Below are 23943 nucleotides of genomic sequence, written 5' to 3' on the forward strand. Positions count from 1 at the left end.
CGTGATTTATATACAATCATGAAACTACAAATGTTGCTTAATATCAAATTCACGCTACCTCAGGAATGTCCCCAATGGGGAATTATCACCCAAGGGAAATTTATAAGTGATAAATGGACTGGTACTGCCGAGTCTCGAACCCACGACACAGATACTTATCCAGCGACTCCAGGCGACGTTCCCTTGATAGCTCAGCGGGTAGAATTTCGACTGGAGTCGCTGGATAAGTATCTGTGTCGCGGGTTCGAGACTCGGCAGTACCAGTCCATTTATCACTCATAAATTCCCCTTCTGTGATAATTCCCCATTGGGGATATTCCGAAGGTAGCGTGAATTTGATATTAAGCGACATTTGTAGCTTCAAGATTATATATACATATAATTTCAAGCTAGTCTTGTTGCGTGTCACTGTCTTTATAACAGTTTTTGGCGAAAGTGCTGTATCTGAGGATAAACTTAGGAATGTTTCCTTTTCTGTAATGCCAGCGTTTTTCAGGTGTGCTGGGCAAGCTACTTAAAGAGCAAAAGTTGCTTGGTGGATTTTCTGGAAAATGCTTCTCTCATTACTTATTTTTTCTTTTGGTCTTTTCTAATTTCATATTCAAAATTCAAAATTCCAGTCCTCTAGTTGATGGCACCACCTGCGGTGGTGTGGACCGGGGGTTTCTTAGACCTGGATGAAAAATAGTTCATAACAAATTTTTCCATTCTTTACTGGGTCCTTACTGTTCTCTTCAATATTTAGGTAACAGTCTTCATTCTTTTGTTGTGAACCTTAACGTTTCTATTTTTTGACTGGTTTTATCTTAGGCGTTTTTATATACATTTTTCATGAGTTTAATTTTCTTTTGTAATGCAGACCTAAGTCTTCGCCCTGCAATCCATTCCAAGAAAGATATATATGGTTTTTTTATTTAAAGTTAAACTTTCGGACCATAAAAACTATGTTGACCTTCAGTGCCATGTCTAAGAGCATAGTATTATTTTGTTTCAGGGAATGTCTAAGGCATTCCTCATCCCTGGTTCGATGAACATGCCGTTAAGTACCACTTAGTTGACCCCAACACGTTTTTGTTGCCTATTGAGACTTTAAAGTTAAACACTGAAACCGCCTTGTGAATGATCTCTCTGCTCATGAATTCTACCAGTCTTCTGATCCTTTCCAATAGGTAAAGCAGCTCACTTACATTTCAAATAATTCACTGGATCTAGATCCATCAGATGCTTCAGCTACAGTTAAAGTCAACTTTTAGTACAGTATTTTGCTGGCTTCTCTGACCACTGTTCCACAGAGCTTAATATTTCAATCAGTATGTTAACAGTACCATTTATTCCTCTTGTTAGCATAGAACGTAATTATACAGCATAAAGACATTTACAATTACTGCTAACCCTATTCTTATGAAGAAAATGAAACCTACTCCACAGCAGATTTTTAGCCTCTACATACCATGGTAAAGTTCAAAATCAGGACTAATAATAAATCCAGCTTCGTGAATGCATGCTCACTGTAATATATATAAATATAAATATAAATATAAATATATATATATATATATATATATATATATATATATATATATATATATATATATATATATATATATATATATATATATATATATATATATATATATATATATATATGACCGTTTCCTTTTATGGGAAACAAATTCGAAATTTCTTCCTCAGCTGTATATAAATGTATTGCGCAAGTGGCCGTCCCTAGTTTTCGATAAATATGTCATTTTGAATTGGGCGTAAAATGTGGCCTGATTTACTGTCGTTTTTGCATCAGCTGCGGGATGAATACGCTACCTGAAATATATAATCGGAAAATGTTTGTTTGCGTTTCGGCTATTTGGCCCGCTGGAAACTTAATCCCAGCCCGCACTCACTTCGCAGCTCAGTGATTATTCATTTAGGATTTCAAATGCTGTTTTCGCTGCGCATAATTCGCTTTGATTACATACCGTGCTACTTTTCATTTATTACCTCTTTCTGGTCAAAATAACAGCTGTGCTCTTTCCATGCATGACGCTATTATAGATACCAAGGGAACCATAAATGTCAATCATAATATAGGTTGGCTCTCTCTCTCTCTCTCTCTCTCTCTCTCTCTCTCTCTCTCTCTCTCTCTATATATATATATATATATATATATATATATATATATATATATATATATATATATACACAGACACACACACATATATATATATATATATACAGACACACACACATATATATATATATATATATATATATATATATATATATAAAACAGTAAGAATATTGTGCCAAAACTCTATAAAAACCTCTCTCTTGAAGCCGGTCCTGACATCTTCAGTTTCTCCTCCATATATCTCTATTTTAAGAAAATTCATACATTCAGCACACCAAAATCGTGGGAGATTTTACGTAACTTATATAAACTAGAAGAGAGAGAGAAAATAGTAAACAAATGCAAAATCACTTCAACGCTAAGAACTTCTAAATGGAGACGCGTGTTCTAATACTTTGTAATACCTTTCTTACGATTTTTTTTCATTCCTTTCCGTTGTTTATTCAATCCCATAAACAAAAATGGGGAACATGTTGGGAATGTAGGGTTTAGGATGGGGTAAACGGCAAATGAAACAAAACCGAACCTAACCCCCTCTCTCTATTTAATAGTCGATAAATAGATAATTGAATAACTAGCGATTATAGCAGTGGTGAAATATGCCTGAACCAGGTTAAAAAATATATTCTTCATGTGTTTAACTAATAATTACAACGACCAATATCAGCTTACTAACCTATCCTAAGGCAGGGCACTATCAGGACCTACCTGGCCTGGACTTTCTTTAGTACCGGCTATAAAGTGTGGCAGTGGAACTTACAAGAGCCATAATTACCTAACATAACCTAACCTAGGATGCTCCATCTTATCTTGACAGATCTTCCCTCCCTCCAGTGCACCTCCCTGCTTCCTTGCCCCCTTGGTAAAAAATTATTTCTTGAGTTTTTAAGATATTCCTCTTTAATGTCAATTATCAATAATATTAGGGCTTCTGTTGCATAGCAAAAATGTCTTACATCTACTTGAAAAACTTAGGGAAATATATTATTCAAATGGTATCTCAATATAGGTTTAAAAGTGACCAATAGCTATCTGCCTTTGAAAGTATGATATATATATATATATATATATATATATATATATATATATATATATATATATATATATATATATATATATATATATATATATATATATATATATATATATATATACATACATATATATGTGTGTGTGAGCGTGTTTGTGTACACACACACACACACACACACACACAAGCCTCCAACGTCATTAGATGCAAGAGGGCTTCTACCAGATACCTCCAACCATCAAAGTCATTTGCTCTCTTAAGTAGATCACTCCCCGGAGGCCTTGGCCTCCCATCTCTACTAGAGCCTTGAGGTACCCATGTGTACCCCTGTCTTACAATCTTTTAGGCTGTAATCGAAGAGCATTTCCTAGCCAACGTAACCGATTACTCATCAGTCTCTTATTCATACACTGAAAATTTGTGACCTCTTGTAGTTTTATTACGAATGAGGTCTTGCCATTTCGTACCAAGGATTCTTGCAAAGTCTATTTTCAAAACTAAAAAATCTAGAATTGTTTCAGTATCGTACCAAGATTTATTTCCATGGCATAAACCGAATAGTATTAATGAAGTATATAAATATACCTTAGTATGAAATGTAAGTCCATTTGATGACTTTATTAGTTCGTTTTCAAGAGTTAAGCCATTTCTCATACGTGTGTAAAGATACCTAAACTTTGGCTACAAAAATACCAGGCTTACTTAATGTTATACTTTCTACTCCACCATGTTTTGTTCTTGCAACCTCTGATTTGGCAAAATTAATTTTAAGACCAAAATCACTGGCCATTTGGTTCTGTTTGTTTACTAAACTCTGCACATCTTTTAGTTTTATTCAGCAGTACTATATCATCCGATTAATTACGATCTGCCTGTTACCCACCACCAGCCCATTCAGTTACCTCTCTCTCCTTTCTAACTATCCTGAGCATAACAAAATTCATAAGTACAAAAAAAAGAAAAAACGATACACTTCTCCTCTATACACCACGGTTGATTTAGTAATCAGGAGACACCTACCTATCGACATGCACAAGAAGACACTTGCTTCTATGATGCATTATTTCATCAATTATAAGCCGTAACCTCTCTCTCTCTCTCTCTCTCTCTCTCTCTCTCTCTCTCTCTCTCTCTCTCTCTACGTTTGAACCTGAATAAACGTAGTGCTGAACATAAACTTCAATTTATGATAATTAGGAATTTAATTTAGATAAATAGTTAGTCTCAACCGATATTCTTGCCACGGTTTTCTTGTTTTGGACTCGTCATAACCACAATGAGACTGAAGATGATAGATGAATAATCTCTCCAAGTTACCATCTAGAACAGATCATTTGTTGAAAAGTCCGTGATGACACTCGACATCTCTTCAGATTACGAAGCCGTTTTTACGTTAGCTATTGGGAATTATATTCTTACTTTTTCTTTCCTTAAAATGAAAAACGAAATATCTTCTTATCTTACCAATTTTAGTTTTCGGCTCTTCATAAATTCTGTAATGTAACAGATTACTTACTTGATACACTGAGCAATAAAATAAGAGTCTGGGATGATTTCCATCGAAACACTCCAACATAAAAAAAAAAAAAAGGCCAAAGAAAGTAACGTCTGGGTTTAGAATCACTTTATCATCCATTATTCAAGTGTCCTCAGCCCACAGCATTTCTAAATCTAAGGGTTACAACGCTGAGACTTTCGCCATCTATTGGTGAATAGACAAACTATCGAAGAGAATGCGCGCTCGCCTGTAACATGATATTGACAAAATACTTCAGAAAGGAGTCATTTTGTTGTTCTTGAGAAACTTCAAATTCTACGTAAAAATATTTGAGAATTAACTCGAATTAATTCTGAATATCATAAAAATACAATATACTTCTATGTGCATGGTCTGTATTTCTATATAATTTTCTCTTATGATAATGGAAATATATAAGAAATACGCCTCGTACAGTCTTGTCGGATCTGTCTAAAGGGGGAAAAACGTGGTATGGTACTAGATATTTAGTGAAGCGTAACAGAACAAGAAAACATAGACACAAACTGTTTTATAACAGCGAGCGGAGAAACTTCCCGCTTGGAAACAGCACGCCACCGCCATCTATTGGTCACCAAGAGAATCACTCGGGTCTTGAACGGCAGACCAGCGTAGGTTAGAAGCACGTCAGCTCACAGCATTTTGTAACAAAAACAATAACGATCATCAAACGCAGCTCAGTCTAAAGTTCGTGGAAAAGGAGGAAAATAAGGATATTTAGATAAATACATTTCTTAATTTCAATAAAAATAGCATCGCGCCAATTTTCAATTTTCAATTTCTGTAATGAAAATCGTCATTAGATTATAACCATATGGCATTTATAAGTTTAAAGATACATTTTACAATATATATATATATATATATATATATATATATATATATATATATATATATATATATATATATATATATATATATATATATATATATATATATATATATATATATATATATATATATATATATGAGATGGCATGGGATGTATCGTCCTCTGGGGTCAGAAACAATTATAACTCTTCTCCCTTTTGTCCGCCCTACTTTTCCTTTGACCATGGCTCTATAACTCGTCCTGGTAGACATTACATAAAATAAAACGCCAGCGAACACGATATTCAGTTGTCTCGCCTGCCCTTTTCCATTAGTCCCGAAGCACCGTAAACACGTCGCACAATAACTCTTGTCACTCCTTTTCTACAAACAAAGTAACGAAAGGATGAAGTTCAGTGTTTTCTGATCCATTCCGCTGATAATATTTTGCTGAAATAGTTTACTTTGCTTTCCTCAACGGATATCACTTCACTAAAATTATCATTTTAACGTAAAATTTCTTTCTTTTGCCAAGTTCATAGCTTTTTAAGGATGCTCTTAAATTAGATCAAGGTTTTTCCACGCTCATTCAATTTGTCAATAAATTGAGTTGACTTGAGTTCCAGTTCTTTTACAGAATCCACACCAGTAAATAGCATCATCTGGGAACATGTGTCGGATGTATTTCTCAGTCCATTCGTTTTATCGTTATACTCGTATTTGTGAATATGAATTCATTTTTTTTTTCATTTCATTTCTTCAAGGGAAGCCAGAATCAGTCGTTCTACGAATTTGTAATCTAATGTTATAGCATCCATGCTTCCTAACATGGACCTGTTTTGACCACTCTTATTCCCTTCCAACATCCTGGAAAAGTCAGATTAAGTAGCACTTGCAACAATGCTAGAGAACCTGCAGCATAAGCGAGCTATAAGCATACCTCATTTGGCAATCTAATGTCCAGTGACAGTATGCATGTCTTAAAATGATAGATGTATTATGTTCCTTTGCGCTTGTGTACCTACTTTCGGCGTGCTTTCGAAGTTTTTAGCTGTGCGCTTAAAATTTAACAAAGGTGTTAATACAGCAAAATCTTCCTGTGACATCATGAATTATCAAAAAATGAGAAGGATTTTTAAACCTTAAGCAAAATTTACTCAAAAAACCGCAGTCATTTTGCAGGAGGTCATTGGTAAGATTAGATGAGAGACCTGTGCGAGTAAGTGATTTCAGTAATACGTTATAGGACAACATTTAAATAAAATATTTTACTCATCTGATATCTCTGACAAGATTTTCATAAACTTTCGGGCTCTCAGTTTATTCTCAGCATTTCTGAACAGTATATAATTACAATAATTCAATACGTCGGCACATTTAATATCCTGTGAATCAATTCTGAACGTTACATTTAATACTTACACGAATTTTGAGAAATTACACTGGGACAATCAGTTAATTTTGTTGAATAACATTGTAGAATAATTTGTGATACGGAAATATTCACATTATCAGTGCTGCCACATTTTGATAATAAAAAAGTATAACATGTATGCTTTATTTACGCTTTAGTTATTAAATGAATTTCAGTTCAAAATGAACACTGGATTGTAATTTATAGACGAACAAAGGAATCCCGGATAGTAATCTGCGTAGATCTAAAGGAATCCCACGTCGTACTTGGACATTTGCTTCATATTAAATTAAGCATGGTCATGGAAATCTTGTGCAATGGATTCTAGTATGGCAATTAGTCCTTCTACTCACCGAAATTCTGCTGAAACATATTTAGGTACAATTCATTCAAGGTAACTGCCTGGGATACAGATTCTCAGGGCCTTTCTCGAATACGCGTTGAGTCCCATTTCGTTAATATTTCTATTAAAGATTTAATCTATTTCTGATTACATTTATGGTAGGAGATAAGCAGACGGGGAGTAATGCTTTTTGCAAAATATCTTCAATCACATCGCTCGATGAATGCATGAATGCCTTACTCATCCTCCATATCGTCAACGCAATCATTTCAGAAATATTATTCCAAGGCATTCAAAAAAACTATGGAATTTTTTTTCAAACTGAGAAGAAAGTGAATTTGGAAATAATGTCAGCACTGTTGTTCATTTTAGCCAGGTGAGTGAAAAACGACAACGTTAGTTAGCTTCAAATACTCTGGAGATAGTTTCAATCGTAACGGCACGAGCTTTCTGAATGGAAATAATGATTCTCTGATATGTTGCCAACATGTCTTGCAAATAAGACTTTATTTGTTATTACTATTATCTTCTTGCCTCGTTTATTTTACTTTTTGATCTGCTTCGGTTCTTGTGACGCATTTTCTTTTACTGTGCTAACATAACACTAAAAAATCTTAATGCGCTCATTGACCATAAGCAGAAGGTTGTGTAAAACAATATACTATAATAACTGAACGCAAAAATCTTTCCACGAACATGAATTGGGAAACCTTAATTTGAGCGCTTAATCGCACAACATATACACACTATATAGTTTAGAGATTTTCTCCAACAGATAATGTACGTCTCAGAGACGGCGGGGGGGGGTGTCAATTACAACAGTGATAAATGCGCCGGATGATGATGAAAAAGATGATACCACAGTAATTTAATCTACCTAATTTGTTTTATTTTCCCAAAGCATTTGTGTCTAAATCCACATCACTATTTTTCTAAATTATAATGCTGCAGAATATCCTGAAGACCCAAGTTAAGAGGAGTTGCAACGCCAGCTATAATTAAATCACATTATCCTTATATTGAATTAACCTCTTCATGCTTCCAGGCGCAGGCATTTTGCTTGCAAATTCTTCGAAAGTCTTATAGCGCAAAAGAAACAAACTCTGAGGGAGAGGGAATTTTTCTTCTCGAGAATACTGACAGACAGAATGAGTTCCAGGAAAAGTTCATTTTCCCATAAATGACTATAAATATGAGTTTATTAGAACTAGTTATAACGATTCAAATATAAGATCATTTTAGCAAGCACATGCTTAATTGTAACAACAAATTTCTTGAGCTTCTCTCATAAGCGGAACAAATATTTCAAAATATAAGATGGCCGACCTGAAACCATCTTAAAAAGAACACCAGAATGGGTTAAGTGGTGGCTAATAATTTACTAATTTACAACCATCATACCAGAACCTCAAAGTCTAATGCAAAAGCGCACAACAACCAAATACAAAAACGTCAGCTCTGCATATACCATAAAATTAAGTGTCCCGGCAGAGATGAATTATACACGAAGGGCTATAGTGCAGTTATTATTATTGTTACTCACAAAGGGGACTCTCTCTTATGCAACAACCTAAACAGGATATTAACCAAAAGACTGCCGCAGGACAAGGAGGAAAAAAAAAGGAAAGAAATCTGAAGCAGAATACAATTCAGATATAACTGTCACCGAAATGGTCAAATACATAAATAGTTTTTCACAATGGCAGGTAACAAATACCAAATAATTTCCAAGCGTTCACAGCTTAAAGCCCGTAAAACAAAAGGAAATTCTTGCTTAAACTGGAGCCTGCATATAATTTTGTTATAACATATAAGATAAGAGAAAATGGAAGACTTAATTGCCTGCAATCGTATCTTTCCCAGCCTGCATGGGACATCGAGATGATGAGTATTAGAGTCAACCTTCTTGACTGATTGCTGCAAATTCTTAAAATCTAAAATTTCTTATAACTTCAAGTTCCCCGATTACTATTACATGGTTTAAAACAAATGTCAGTTATGAACTAAACATACAATCTTTCTATTGGCTCTTTTCATTTCGGTAACAGATATCGTTTTTATCTATTTACAGAAGACAGAGAACAGGCCAAAGTAAGGAAACTGTTTTATCTAAAAAAATTATTTCTCACCACTCTACCTTCTCTGTTTCCAATTACATCTATTTATTAGCATGATTAATTGTGACCTATAAAGGAGAATCTATCGGATCGTTTTCGTTCTCAATAAGTATCTCATCTCTCTAACGTAGAGAGAATATTACAATGGGGAAAACTCTTTTGGGTGTTAAAATTATTAATCATGTAAACAAACACATAATCAGTACCAATATGACAAGAAAGCTTAATATTTAAAAAAAAAATTGCAGAAGGGTTTACTTTACCTCAATCAGCTATCATCCACCTTCTAGAGGATGTAAACATTTTGAATATCACGATTCAACCTCTTCTACATTTGGGATTTAATATACCAAACAATAAAAATAGCTAAGAAAAAATATAAAAAAAAAAATACTTTTTTCCTGACATGGTGAAAGCGTCCTTTCATTCAGAAAGAGCATAATGTTATGGAGAGAGAGAGAGAGAGAGAGAGAGAGAGAGAGAGAGAGAGAGAGAGAGAGAGTTGTTCAATCTCCTAACACTCGCTGTATCGGCCTCCTTTTCTTTTCCTTCATTCTCTTCTTTAAGAGCTTAGAAACTGGCCCACTTTGAGGCTGGCCTCTATCTTCATGGGACAGGCGTCTCTCGTTTGCGCGTGAGAGCATGCTTGTTTGCTGTTTCTCTCTCTCTCTCTCTCTCTCTCTCTCTCTCTCTCTCTCTCTCTCTCTCTCTCTCTCTCGTGTACAGAAGTAAGTACATTTAAGTAATACATACGGAAAGAAGTTCACAAATATGACAACGGGATAAAAACTAATTATAGAATATACATCTCATTATGACAAATCGTACCTACGTGTATAACATATGACATGCTGGGAATTTTCGGTCATTGAACTTATACTGAAATATATTTCTTTGCTGCAATCATTGAGCAAATGGAGTCATACTGCACGAGGAATGAATTACAGTTTTTACTCAACCGGATAATCAGCCGACTTATGCCTTGTTTTTGTAACACTGATTATTGAGCAACAGCTGTACTTACAAACGAACACTTCCGGAAACTGCGGAACCTGCGTACATCTGTGAAGCGATTTATGTAAAGGTTATTCCACTTGGTATCAACGTGGGCGATAACGTAACATGTGAAAGCCATATTTATGGTGAAAAAAGAAAAACTGATTTATTACTGCTCCCTCTCTACCTATTTATCTATCTACCACACTGTATCCCGTTGTTGTTTATGATTACATTGTTTTATCATTTTTTTCTTTTTTGTTTCTCAGCCAAACAACTCCTTAGAGTGAACAATGACATTTTGTAATCGAAAAATAATCATTCAAGGAACAAAGAATATGTTGAGTATATGACCGCATATAAAAAGAAAAATAAAAAACTTGAAGCAAGACGAAAACTGTCTCACTTTCCAAACATTTCACATTATTTCATCATATTTGTACCAAATAATAAATTTAGACTTCCAATTAAGTTCACTTATTTTATGGAAAGCGAATGTACAGATGGCTAACAGAATCGGTTCTTCCAGTTGACTTAACGATGAGCGATTGCTAATAACAAGAGAAAACGAAGCATCTTAGAGTATCTTGCCATCATTCAAAGAATGGATCGAGGCTTAAAAAAAGAAATTAAAACAACTAACAGTACAGTATATAAGAATAAGAAGAATCCATTTTTTTTTTTTTTTTTTTTTTAGGGGAAAGGTTTCTGCATAAGAAAATACTTCACTTGGTTTTTTCATTGCGCTTTCTGGAAGATGTGTATTCTATGTACTTTGGGATGTTATATTCTCTAAGTTAAGAAATGTCAGGGTGATGGTAAGACATCGATTGATTCGATAATTCTTGTATGGTACCCCATACTATGGTGGGACTGTTTTATTCTAGTGATTTTATTAGATTTAAAAAAAGTTGTTTAGTTAATGACTGACATGTTACCTAAAAATATGTGAAATATAACCTGTATCTAGTTTTGCACGAAACATTCATCAAAGTCCATCATTTTTGTAATTTGAAAGATTTCTTTCCCTTGACTGACGTAAACATTGAGGGTTCGCGCCGACTGACGAGCAAATGGGCGAGTTCGCCTCATACTGATGAGCTAACAGATAAGCTCGCCTTTTTGCTGTCCGTTTTCGATCGGAGTGAAAAAGTTGAGAAAATCAGTTTTATCAGCATCTTTTCGGACATATTACCGTAGTTTATTTTCTAAGGTGATTTGAGCAGTTTCACAAACTAATACAGTTATTTATTTATCCGTGTATTTTGCAACTTAAACTGATAATTATTAGACTTCGTTGGAGTCTGCATGCGTAACATAACTATTTTCCAACATGCTTTTGAAAAAGAAAATTGATCTTCCCATAAAAATGTGGATGAATTTTATTTTACATTAAGATATATTCGTAGTTTGATATAAATTCCTTTCTAGATTGCCCTAAAGAACTATACGAAATGACATAAGTCAAAGTCAACTCGCGTCTTGAGAAGGGTTGATTAATTTTTTCTCCCGTTAATAACGCTTCATATGTAATATCTAAAACACCACAGAAGGACTAACCTAATAATAACATTTCATTATAACACTCGCATAAATATACTCGAACTAATTCAAAATCTCTGGTTCACAAAATTACAAATAAAAACATTATAATAAAATCGCTGCAAACAATAAATAATATTCAAGTCTCATAGAGAATCCCGAAGACCAAAGCACCGCAAGTTCAGCTAACAATGACTTGTTTCGAAAGTCCCCTCACATAACTGCAATATAGCCATTTGCTCCCCATCTAGAAGTCATGATTAAGACCTTGTTTTAGTTAGACATACATACATACTTATACACACACACACACACACACACACACACACACATATATATATATATATATATATATATATATATATATATTTATATATATATATATATATATATATATATATATATATATATATATATATATATATATATATATATATATATATATACATACACATTTATACTCACAGTTACATTTTTTATATTATATCATTTTATCTTCAAGTTATACTCATTTCATATTTTTTACGTTATATCATTTTATATTAAGATATTGAGCCTTTGGAAATTTTAGGGTAGTTATGATCTGTCGATTATAGAATGTGAAAATGCGACGCTAATAGAAAAATTTTACGATATATTAGGTACTTCGTTTGCCATTTAATCGTCTCGTTTTATGGTGAAGTTTCATTTCCCCTGATTTTCTGAGGCCAAAGAATTACCAAAAATATATGATGTGCTCTCTGAGAGTAAACTTGCAGCATCTACATACCTCGCAATGTACAGTAACTTTATGCGTTCGAATAATGTCAAGTTTACATACTGTGTCATATTATGTGAAATGGATTCGAAGTCTTAGCCTATCATGTCAAATATACTCATCCTCTCTTTCCAATTCTCTTTATACATGCATACATACATATACAAACTTGTTTTACACACACAGATAAATCATATATATATATATATATATATATATATATATATATATATATATATATATATATATATATATATATATATAAATATAAAATGTATGTATATGCAGGGATCTAGCTGTAATAGCAGACATATCCTTTTATGTAGGCCATAAAGACAGAACCGGTTTTACTGAGAACTCCTTTATAATGTAGAGTACAGAACTAATGTAAGTAAAAAAAACTTCTTAAGCATTAAAGCTTAAGTCATTACTGCTTTAAACCTTCTTTGTTGGGTTTGAAATTTTGTTGAATCATATCATAAGTATGTATGTATATATATATATATATATATATATATATATATATATATATATATATATATATATATATATATATATAAGTGATGTTTGTACATTTGTTTGGCTTCTATAGAAATCCAAACCCCGCTTGACAGACCCAGATAAATTTTGCACACGGCCTCTATGTCACCCCAGAAACTGAAACTCAAACCCCTACCGTGTGACAGACATTCAAACAGGGGCAAAACAAATGAAATTTTCGTTTTACGTCACCTTTCCCTTCAGTTTTCTGGGTTTATTCTCATTTTTCACCAGACGCTTCTTTTCTTCTGGCGCTGCCAGAAGTGTGATTAACCTACAACAATAAATCTCCTGTAACATCAAATTTTTTATTAGAATTTACATGAATTTTTATCATAATTTATGTTAATTATTAATATAAGTGTTAAACATATAGCTCACTGCTTGGATGTATGGCTAAATTAAATATTTTAGACTTCGTTGCAAAACATATTTCATAACTATAAGCAATGAACCCAACCCAGCAGGACCAAAGATTTTTTTTTTTAGTTGTCTTCCGCATTCGCGCATGCATAGTAGCTGCTAGCTCAGAATGACTAATTCGATTGTTTCTTCTTCGTTTTTACCTTCGGAATTCGTTATAGTGACTACTTCATAGTCTCACAATGGTTTATATTGTTATATATTCGGTTTAAATGAGGTTTAAGGGATGTTTTGGCAACAACACTTCACTACATACCTAATGCTGGTAGGTACGGTCTGCCAGACCAAGTGTGGCAAAAATTTCCACACTCTTTTTAGGGGTTTATTGTGGTCAGATATATTATTTTCTTATATTATATGATTCATCGACCTATATTGTCGGTCATTTGCATATATATATATATATATATATATATATATATATATATATATATATATATATATATATATATATATATATATATATATATATATATATATATATATATATATATATATATATATGTTTATATAATAATGACTGAATAAAGAGCCATCAAAGGATGGCTGTTTATGCTGAATCACGAAGCTACAGAAGTCGATCAAACAATGTCTTGAGTGACACGTCAAATGCAGACAACAACAGAGTAACCTTTTTAGGTTTCCGTCTAATTAAGGTAACTTAAATCTATTTAAAATTGTTTTAATAAATGAATAAAGTGATTGTGATTAACTTGATAAAGATGTTTATAGGAAATGATCTTTAGACTGTGAAGAAAACATATATTGTTTTATATATGTTAGATTTTACCGATGGTTGAATTAATTTAAAATTTAGGCGAGCGTGGAAGTCAGTGATGTGGAAGTGTGGCAACACTGGGTCCGTCTGTTAATGCATGAGACACAGACCTTGTCCCCTCCCACACAAACACACACACACACCTAAGTGCAAATTGTAGAAATACAATATTTTTTATTTATTGTCTTTGTTCAGTGGAGATGCTTTTCATTCTCTTCTGTAGAGGAGTAACTTCCCCTCCCCCTTCACTACCCTCTATCTTCCTCTCACCCTCCCATCCCCCTTCTCCTTCCTTCTTCCCTTCTTTTTTCCTCCCCTCCCCCTTTCCCCTACTCCTCCCAACCCTCCCCTTCCCTTCCCCTCTCCCTCTCCTCCCCTTCCCTCTCCCCTCCCCTCCCCTGCCCTACCCATACACTGTCATTCAGAGTTTTCCCGGGCAGCGACGGGTTGGTCAGCTAGTGTATATATATATATATATATATATATATATATATATATATATATATATATATATATATATATATATATATATATATATATATATATATATATATATATATATATATATATATATATATATGTGTGTGTGTATATATATAGTATATAACGGGATGTATCTTTGTCGTTATTGTCCCTTGAGTATATATTGCAATTTCTACCATTAGCACTAATGATTTTTGTTCCCACTCCCCCTTTGACACCTGCCAGGTGTGGGTTCGTAGTCTCAAACGGTTGTGTATGTTCGTCTGTACTGTCTCTGTAGTATTTGTATTGTGATTTCTACCACTATGTATCAGTCCTTCGTCAATGGCTTGGAAATAAAGCTGAAACCGGTTAGAACCTACACCCAGTGTCTCATTTTTCACGTGTGAAGTGTGAGAAACGAATCACATGTTAAAGTGATTATATATATATATATATATATATATATATATATATATATATATATATATATATATATATATATATATATATATATATATATATATATATATATATATATATATAATATATATATATATGTGTGTGTGTGTGTTACTTATGTGTAATTTTTATTCGAGGTACATAATTTATTAGATTATAGCTACTAACATTATAATACCTTATAAAACAATGTGGTCTTTCGGTCAGGGGTCTCCATTGATGTTTAAAGATTAAAAAATTACGTTACACGTAATTTAATAGCACTGTTTATTATGGTACGTACTTCCGATATATTGTTTCAATTTTAACTTCTATTTGCATTCTTTTTTTTTTTATAAAAATATAACGCCATTCCATTCTTTACTACAGGAAGACGTTTATCCCTTCCCCTCATTTCTCTGGAGCCCTCCATCACTGTTTCAACCTTATTACCGGCCTTGCCAAAGCAAGGAGCTCTAATGGGATGTCATGCAAAGCCATAATTAGAACGGAAACACTAATCCTATTCGACTGGAATTACGAATGAAATCCCTTTAGACCCCAGTGAAGCACATCTGTCCAGGATGGGAGAGAAAGATCACGAGATGAATCCTCTTCCTACCATGAAACTCCATTACCTCTCGCTGTGCTACACATTAACTTATTTAACCATTTACCATAAAGCGAACCAATATCATTATTCGCTACTCTCCGTTATGAGAACTTCAGGTAAAATCCGTGAACAGGTTAAGGTTAAAAATCTACTAATCACATACACCCATGTCTCTGGACTTTACTTTCTAACCAATGAAAACCTGGAAAGGAAACCTATAAAATATTTCTCTTTCTTTGTGGTGTGATAGTCTAAGAACTAACCGCCTTATTTTTACAGCGCGGGCTCAGTTCCAGCCTGGGAGGCAAAATTTCTTCAATTATCTCCTTTCTCATTTTAATGTTTTAGTTGAAAGTATATAAAAAATATTAATAAATGCAGACGTTCGGAGGCCATCATAGCCATTAAAGTGCACGTCTGAAGATTGTATTTATTTTCTAGCAAACGGGAAAACATGAATCTTTGATATCTCCGGTTAACAAGCAACATTTAGTGATGTTCAGCATGGAAAAAATCAACAGCAAAATCAAGGGAAGAAAAACATTACCTGAGAAACTAGCTAAATAAATATAGATATTTAGGTCATTAAGAAAGACACCTCACCTGTCTTAGATTTCCTCATCTAAACTAAAACCTTTTATACAACCAAGCCAATAAAAATATATATTCCAAGACAAAGCGAATTCGATATAAGGAGGGATTTGTGGCTTAATAATTAAAGGCAAAAGGACAAGCACGAATATTCATACGTACGTATGTACATACACACATACACATACACACACATGTGTATATATATATATATATATATATATATATATATATATATATATATATATATATATATCAATAAAGGCAAATGCCACGAAGGAAAAAAAGAAACAACGGAGTGGTTGCTAGGCCTTTCGACAAAAGGGTCCTTTACGTTATATAAATACAAATAAATATAATCTTACATATCAGTAATATAGCTTTTCAAGCATTTACATTTTATGATTTTTTACAGCTTTACCACGCTTCGGACCAGCAAAATGCAACCCTCTGGGAAACAACTGTGGATTTTCTGCTTCTGTTTCACAATTTTGTTACAGGTAAATTACCTCAGTAATATTATATAGTCTTACAAGTTCGTTCCAACTGTAGTCCTCTGATGACCGAAAAGAAAAGGAATTACATGGAAATGTTTCACTACTTTGTTTCTGTTTAGTTGTGAATGACTGCATAACTTTTTCTAATAGATACTGCTTCCTCATTCAGTGCAATTTATTAGGAAGAATCTATATTGTTCTTGGCTACCATTCATTATCATGAACGCTTTTAATTTTCTAGTTTTATAAAGCACTGAGATCTCCGTTACAATATTTCGCCTTAGACTTTTGTTACAAGTACATTCGGGCATTAAACATACTTAACCATGAGTGTTTTCTACTCCCCACTGATAAACCATTCTTCACTGTACATTCAGATGTCATGCACCTCTCACGATCACTTGTTGCTCCGTTTTTATTTTTTTATCAGTCTTTTATTCTCTTCATACTTCAGGGTTACTTCTAGGTTCTACTGTAAAGTGAAAAATACAACAGAATGGAAAGCCTTACATTTCCAGGGAAAACATGTTAAAATTGTGGTATAAAAATAACGTTTATCGCATTAATCATACCAATTCAATTTTCTTTCATTAATTTTCATATTCCATTCAAATAAATGTTTACAAAATAGCAACCACCTGTGCGTAACGAAAGTTCCCCCGACAACCTTAATCATAATCGCAGCTCTCAAGAAATTTCTTTTACACTTTTCAGATAGCAAATACTTTTGACGAACTTGGAAGTCATGCCCATGTCGTGAGCCTGGCAAAACGAAGCACACCCGAAGTCATCAGCAGTAAGCAATCCATGTGTGTTTGTTTATTGTTGAGAGAGAGAGAGAGAGAGAGAGAGAGAGAGAGAGAGAGAGAGAGAGAGAGAGACCCACTAAACTGTCGAAAATATCCCGTTATGGCTTCGTCATCTTCGTGGTATTATGTTTCATCGGACTTCTTTTTGTTCTGCTGATTCCCCTACGCTTAGTAGAGAGACCGGTAGCAGCTCAAAAAAAATGTTCCGAGAAAATTTGGACGAGATCTGGGCCCGAAGCCTTCCTGACTTGAAATACTTCTTAGATGTGTGGCAAAACCCTGGCATATCTTTTAGAACAGTTGCTCGAAAAATCAAAAACACTGCTTAAAAATCAATTTGAATATCCGTGTGTTTAACTTTGTCGATATGTAAGTATACATTCCAAACTGATTACAAAACAAAGACTGAGCAGTATTGTGCATCAGTGTTGTGTTGAGCTTTCTACCTCATCAAGATGACATCAGAATTATAACATGAATGACTGCTCCAAAATAACCTTTATCATCCGACTACTTCATATACCTGCATGAGCTTCGTTTTGAGGAATCAGTAAACAAACGCATTTCGTCTCTGTTATATTCACAACGGTACGCCTCTATAGCACGACAAACGTTGAGAGTGCTTTTGAAAATGACTGTTGAGGAGGGAAGTGAAGAACAGGATTAGTTAGGGATGTCAGGATTTGGGAAAGGTTGTGGAGGAGGACGAAAAAGACAAGTTAAGACACTGCGGCCCAATTAGCCCTACTGCATTGTTAATAATATTATTTTTCATATTTTGAGTAACAACAATTATTAATTATTAATTTGGACCCAGATCCATAAATTCATCTGCTTGACAAAGTCCTCATCGACATGCTCCCATTACCGAATGTCAGTTATTTTGGAGGTTCTGGCACAAGCAACAACATACTGTGATCAACAGATGGAAAATTAGGATATTCATAAACATGTTCAAATTTTGATGTTTCACCTGTTACTGTTTGTTTGGAAGGCAAAATTAGCAATCTGAAGTGCGTTTCTTCAATTCTTTCCAAATCATAGGGTGATCGTAAAATATTTCTGGCGTGAACCTTTTACCCATGTTACACGACGTCAGACACATTTCATACTTGGAGAGGGGGACAGCTTTAATGTTCATGGCATTTTAAATGAGAGGTCACAGAGAACGTTCTTGGGAACTGAGTGTCTGTTCACTGCAGATGTGGCAGAAAGAGTTTCTTGGCATCGTTTTGGCGGATGGTGTTTCTACATATCGCTTGCAAATACAGGAGCACAACTCTTTGAAAAAGAGTGGAACGCATACTGCACTTGAAATGTTTACATGTCGCCTTCTAACTGGGAACTTACAGAGAACTGCACTGGTCTCAAAAGCTGGGAGGCCACTGAGCTTCGTATGCAATGAAATAAAATTGTATTTTGCTAACTGGTTTCCAAAGCCCCATACCGTACAGACAGACTTATAATAAACAATATATGTAAAACTATTAATAAATAAAAAATGTTTGTGATACAGCAATTCTGAAAACATGGAATTCAGCGAATAATTATACATGGAAGAGACTTCTTTTACAGTTTCCCAGTGTAATTCATCACTGACTGACGGTCATGTGAAAAATAAGCATTTTCCTGAAAAATTAATATTTACAAATTAGCAAAGAGTGACAGCATCATCGATCTTATGCCTACGCATCTTCCAGCAAAAGAGACGAAGCTCTACTCTGGCTGGAATTAATTAACAAATCATAGCCAGGATATTGCAGTTATGCTGCATTTGATCATTATCCTAATTAATCTTTCAACCATGTGATTAATGAATGATTAATTAACTCCTTTATATCATTACGGAGTTTCCAAGGGATAATGGAACCGGAAGAGAGGATCCAAGGATGGGACAGAACTCGTCTTTGTTCCAAGTTTATTTTGTAGCTTATAAAATATTACTGATCCATTCCTTACAATCACTGCAGTTCATTTGATTCCTATCATTGTGCTCTCATCTTCTGACACATTAATTCAGTGGAGAATTTATATGCTTTAACAATGGGAATGACAACTGATGATGCGTATTTTCTCATAGGCTTTATAACTAATGTGTTGATTATAAAGGTAATATGATAAAAACCAGATGTTAAAAGCTCATCAGAGTTAACCGAGGTATTAATAACATTATCCCTCACAATTTCTCTCTTTTCCTCTGAGCAAATTGTATAATGACTAGTGTTCAAAAGGGTTGTCTGATTGAAAAGATTAGCATAAAAAAAGGAGGGTGTGAATGTTTATTTCTTAGTATAAGGAAAATTATCAACGGACTGCAGCTTGATGCAGATGACTACTTCTTTTCCAGTACCTCCAATCTGGAATATCCCTCTTCATATTTGTCCATTTTACTGTAATTGGGACATAAAGAGGCATCAAGTTGCCAGTCATTTTGGCTTTCTGGCCTTCTGTTGCAAACACATACATACATATATACATATCATACACACACACATATATATGTATATATATATGTGTGTGTGTGCGTGTGTGTATGAAATGTCACATGAAACATGACTCACAAATTTTAAGTAACAATGTCGATTAATACCCAATATATTAGACCTAGAGAATAACGTACACCCAAGGGGAATTATAAATGATAAGAGCTTCGTCACTAGTATGATTAGAACTTCCGCCTGGCTGGGAAACAACGACGTATAGTGGCTCTTTAACTACAGGAGATAAAGTACTTATCGTTTATAATTACTTTACAAGGTATAGCGAACTGGATAACATAAGATTTGTGGCTTAAATATACGTACATATATTAAATATATATATATATATATATATATATATATATATATATATATATATATATATATATATATATATATATTAAATATATATATATATATATATATATATATATATATATATATATATATATATATATATATATATATATATATGGATATATATATATATATATATATATATATATATATATATATATATATATATATATATATATATATATATATATTATTCGCAAAATAACAGCTCTATCAAGAGATTACTTTGAAATTCAGAACAAACTGGAAGGAACTAAACTTAATGATACCACCTTTTCCAATAAAATATAAGTTGCGTTTGAGATGAAGATAGAAAAGAAAAAACAAAGAAAGTGACGGGTAAATTCAAAATAATGTGGAAATCATCGAAAAAATTGTCAGCTAAAGGAGAAATAATTTTTAAAATGTGTAAACAAAAATAACTTTAAAGCGAACTTGTTTACTGTTAAGTGATAATAATGCACGTTATCCAGTATGTAGGATGTTCGGCTCATCAGAAATGCCACAATTCTTAGGCCATACCTCCTGAAATCACATTATGCTTCCATTGATTTTTTCAGTGATTGATGTACCTGGCAGTCAGAAGACTATGGTTTTCATTGAGATACTGCCATGATTATATGGGTGCAGGAGAAGGAAGATTGTGGGTTTATATAGGAAGATACGTGGATTCAGATTTCATTAAGAATCAATTCAGTTGAATGTTTGAGAGGAAACAGCATATTTTCAAGTTATAAACCACGACCCAGATAAAGCAGACAGACAAAAGATGTGGAAGTTGTTGATAATACAGAGTGTAGAATTGTAAATGGTGGTCTGCCAAGACAGATTATGACTCTTATTTCTTCCATTTTTTTTTTTTTTTTTTTTAAGTTTCTAGTGTGTTGTCTCCCAAGATATCTGCATATCTGCAGACTACGGTAACTACAAGCCAATCTCTATTCTACCTGTGCTCTCCAAAGTTGCTGAAAAACTTATTTTTAAGCCACCATATAAGTATGCGGTATCTAAAAGATTGTTAGCCGATAGTCAATATACATACACTAAGCAGTTAGGTACCTGCGATGCTCTTTTAGACTTGACATGTCATTTGCAAGGGAACCTTGATAAGGGTTTTGAGTGCGAAGTAATTCAAATAGATTTTAGTGCTGCTTTCGATTTAGTAAATCACAAGACACTTATTTATAAACATCAGAATCTTGGAGTGGGTGGATACGTTTTAGGATTACTTCAAGATTTCCTTACAGGTAGGCATCAGAGAGTTGCTGTGGAGGGGATCTTTGGTGAACCAAGACCTATTGTGTCTGGAGTTCCATGGGGCAGCGTTCTTGGTCCACTGTTATTTTTTTTAAGGGTATACAAGTGACATGATTGTTAGCCTGGAAAACAAGATTATTCAGCATGCCGATGATACAACACTTGTGGGTGTAGTAAAGTCTCCACTTATGAGAAATGAAGCTGCCATCAGCCTCAGTAGGGACATGGACCGGATCACGGAATGGTGTAGTCGGTGGGGTATGAGGTTGAACTCCACTAAAACAAAAACACTATTGATTAGAAGATCTCATACAGATTTCGCACCCCATCCTCCCCTACAGGTGGATGGAACTTTGCTGAGTGAGTCTGAAGCTTTAACTATTCTAGGTGTAACTTTTGACTTACGTCTAACTTTTTAAAAACATCTAATGAAAGTTTTAGCAAATGCCGTACAAAAGTTAGGTATTGTTAGTAAGGCCTCATATATTTATAACAGTGATAAAATCAGTGCAACCTGTTTTAGGTCATTTGTACTTCCTTCATTGGAATACTATTCTCCGGTGTGGATGTCTGCTTCTGCCAGAGATTTATCTCTTTTAGATAGATTTTGATTTATAAAAAGATTTTAGGCATACATGCCAAGCACTGGGGCAACTAAGGCCATTCAGCGCTGAAACGGAAATTGATAGTAAAAGGTTTGAAAGGTGTAACCTCGCAGTTGCACTATGAATCAATTGTTAGGAGAGGATGAACAGTAAGATGGAAGAAAGAGAACATGAGCGGAGGTACAGTAAAAGGAATGAAAGCAGTTGCAGCTAGGGGCCGAAGGGACACTGCAAAGACCCTTAAGTAAAGCCTACATTGCACTGCATGAGATGCACTGACGGCGCTACCTCCCTACGGGATCTTTTAGATAGATAAAGTAGTTCGTGGTGGTAGGCTTCTGTTTCCTAACAGTAGCAGTTATGACTTGGACCATAAGTTGTATTTCAACAGAGATCTTTCACATTCACAATTGATTCCTGATCCCCTTAATCTGTCGAGAGCAACCAGATGTGTTGAACGGCAACACCAATATGCATTAAATGTGCCTCGCTGTTGAACTTCTCAGTTCCAGAGGTCGTTTATTCCTCACATCGTTGGACTGTCGAACAGCCACCCAGAGGATGTCGCGCAAATTGGAACTTCAGAAGTTCAAGCGAAAAAAGCAATACTATTCTTCTTCCATTTTGATACATTTTTATCTGTTTATCTATTTATTAACCTATTTTTTTAATAAGTGGTATCTCTTCTTTCTGTACTTCCCTTTACTTCCCCTTACTTCTTCCTAATGGACACCATATTCTTTGGCAGCTTGAATTTCAAGTCAATGGCCCCTGTGGGCTTGTTCCATATGAATAGGTTTCATCTACTGAATAGTAACAATAATAATAACATTGTGAAACTGAACCTTAAGTAAGAAATGTGCAGTGGGAAAGTGACAAACTTAACAAGAAAATATTACAGCGACAACGGTGCTTTGTACCACCGCTTGCATTGCAGGTTATCTGAAAACCTGCCACAGCATGCTAACCATGTATTGTTCTGACATGTCACTATTATACACTGATTAATTACTTGGAATGTATTTGGAATGAAAGAGCTAGCTACACTAATTTCAAAAGCTATGTTGCTCTGAGTAGGAAATCTAAACTTCAGCAAAACAGCGAACATGAAAGGTCGATTCATGATGGATATATATATATATATATATATATATATATATATATATATATATATATATATATATATATATATATATATATATATATATATATGTGTGTGTGTGTGTGTGTGTGTGTGTGTGTGTGTGTGTGTGTGTGTGTATGTATATATATATATATATATATATATATATATATATATATATATATATATATATATATATATATATATATATATATATATATATATATATATATATATATATATATATATATATATATATATATATATATATATATATATATATATATATATATATA

The 23943-nt window shown here is 33.8% G+C and overlaps 1 protein-coding gene across 1 annotated transcript in view; it reads left to right on the forward strand.

Moving 5' to 3' along the window:
* Positions 1-23943, forward strand: part of LOC136849611 (uncharacterized) — a 48717-nt gene that overhangs the window by 13604 nt on the left and 11170 nt on the right. Inside the window, exons 2-3 of the mRNA XM_067122919.1 lie at positions 16935-17019; positions 17731-17812. Of these exons, the coding sequence (XP_066979020.1) occupies positions 16960-17019; positions 17731-17812 (142 nt within the window). The 5' untranslated portion in view covers positions 16935-16959. The remainder of the gene's footprint in view (positions 1-16934; positions 17020-17730; positions 17813-23943) is intronic.

This window comes from Macrobrachium rosenbergii, chromosome 21, assembly GCF_040412425.1.
Source record: "Macrobrachium rosenbergii isolate ZJJX-2024 chromosome 21, ASM4041242v1, whole genome shotgun sequence".
Taxonomy (NCBI): domain Eukaryota; kingdom Metazoa; phylum Arthropoda; class Malacostraca; order Decapoda; family Palaemonidae; genus Macrobrachium; species Macrobrachium rosenbergii.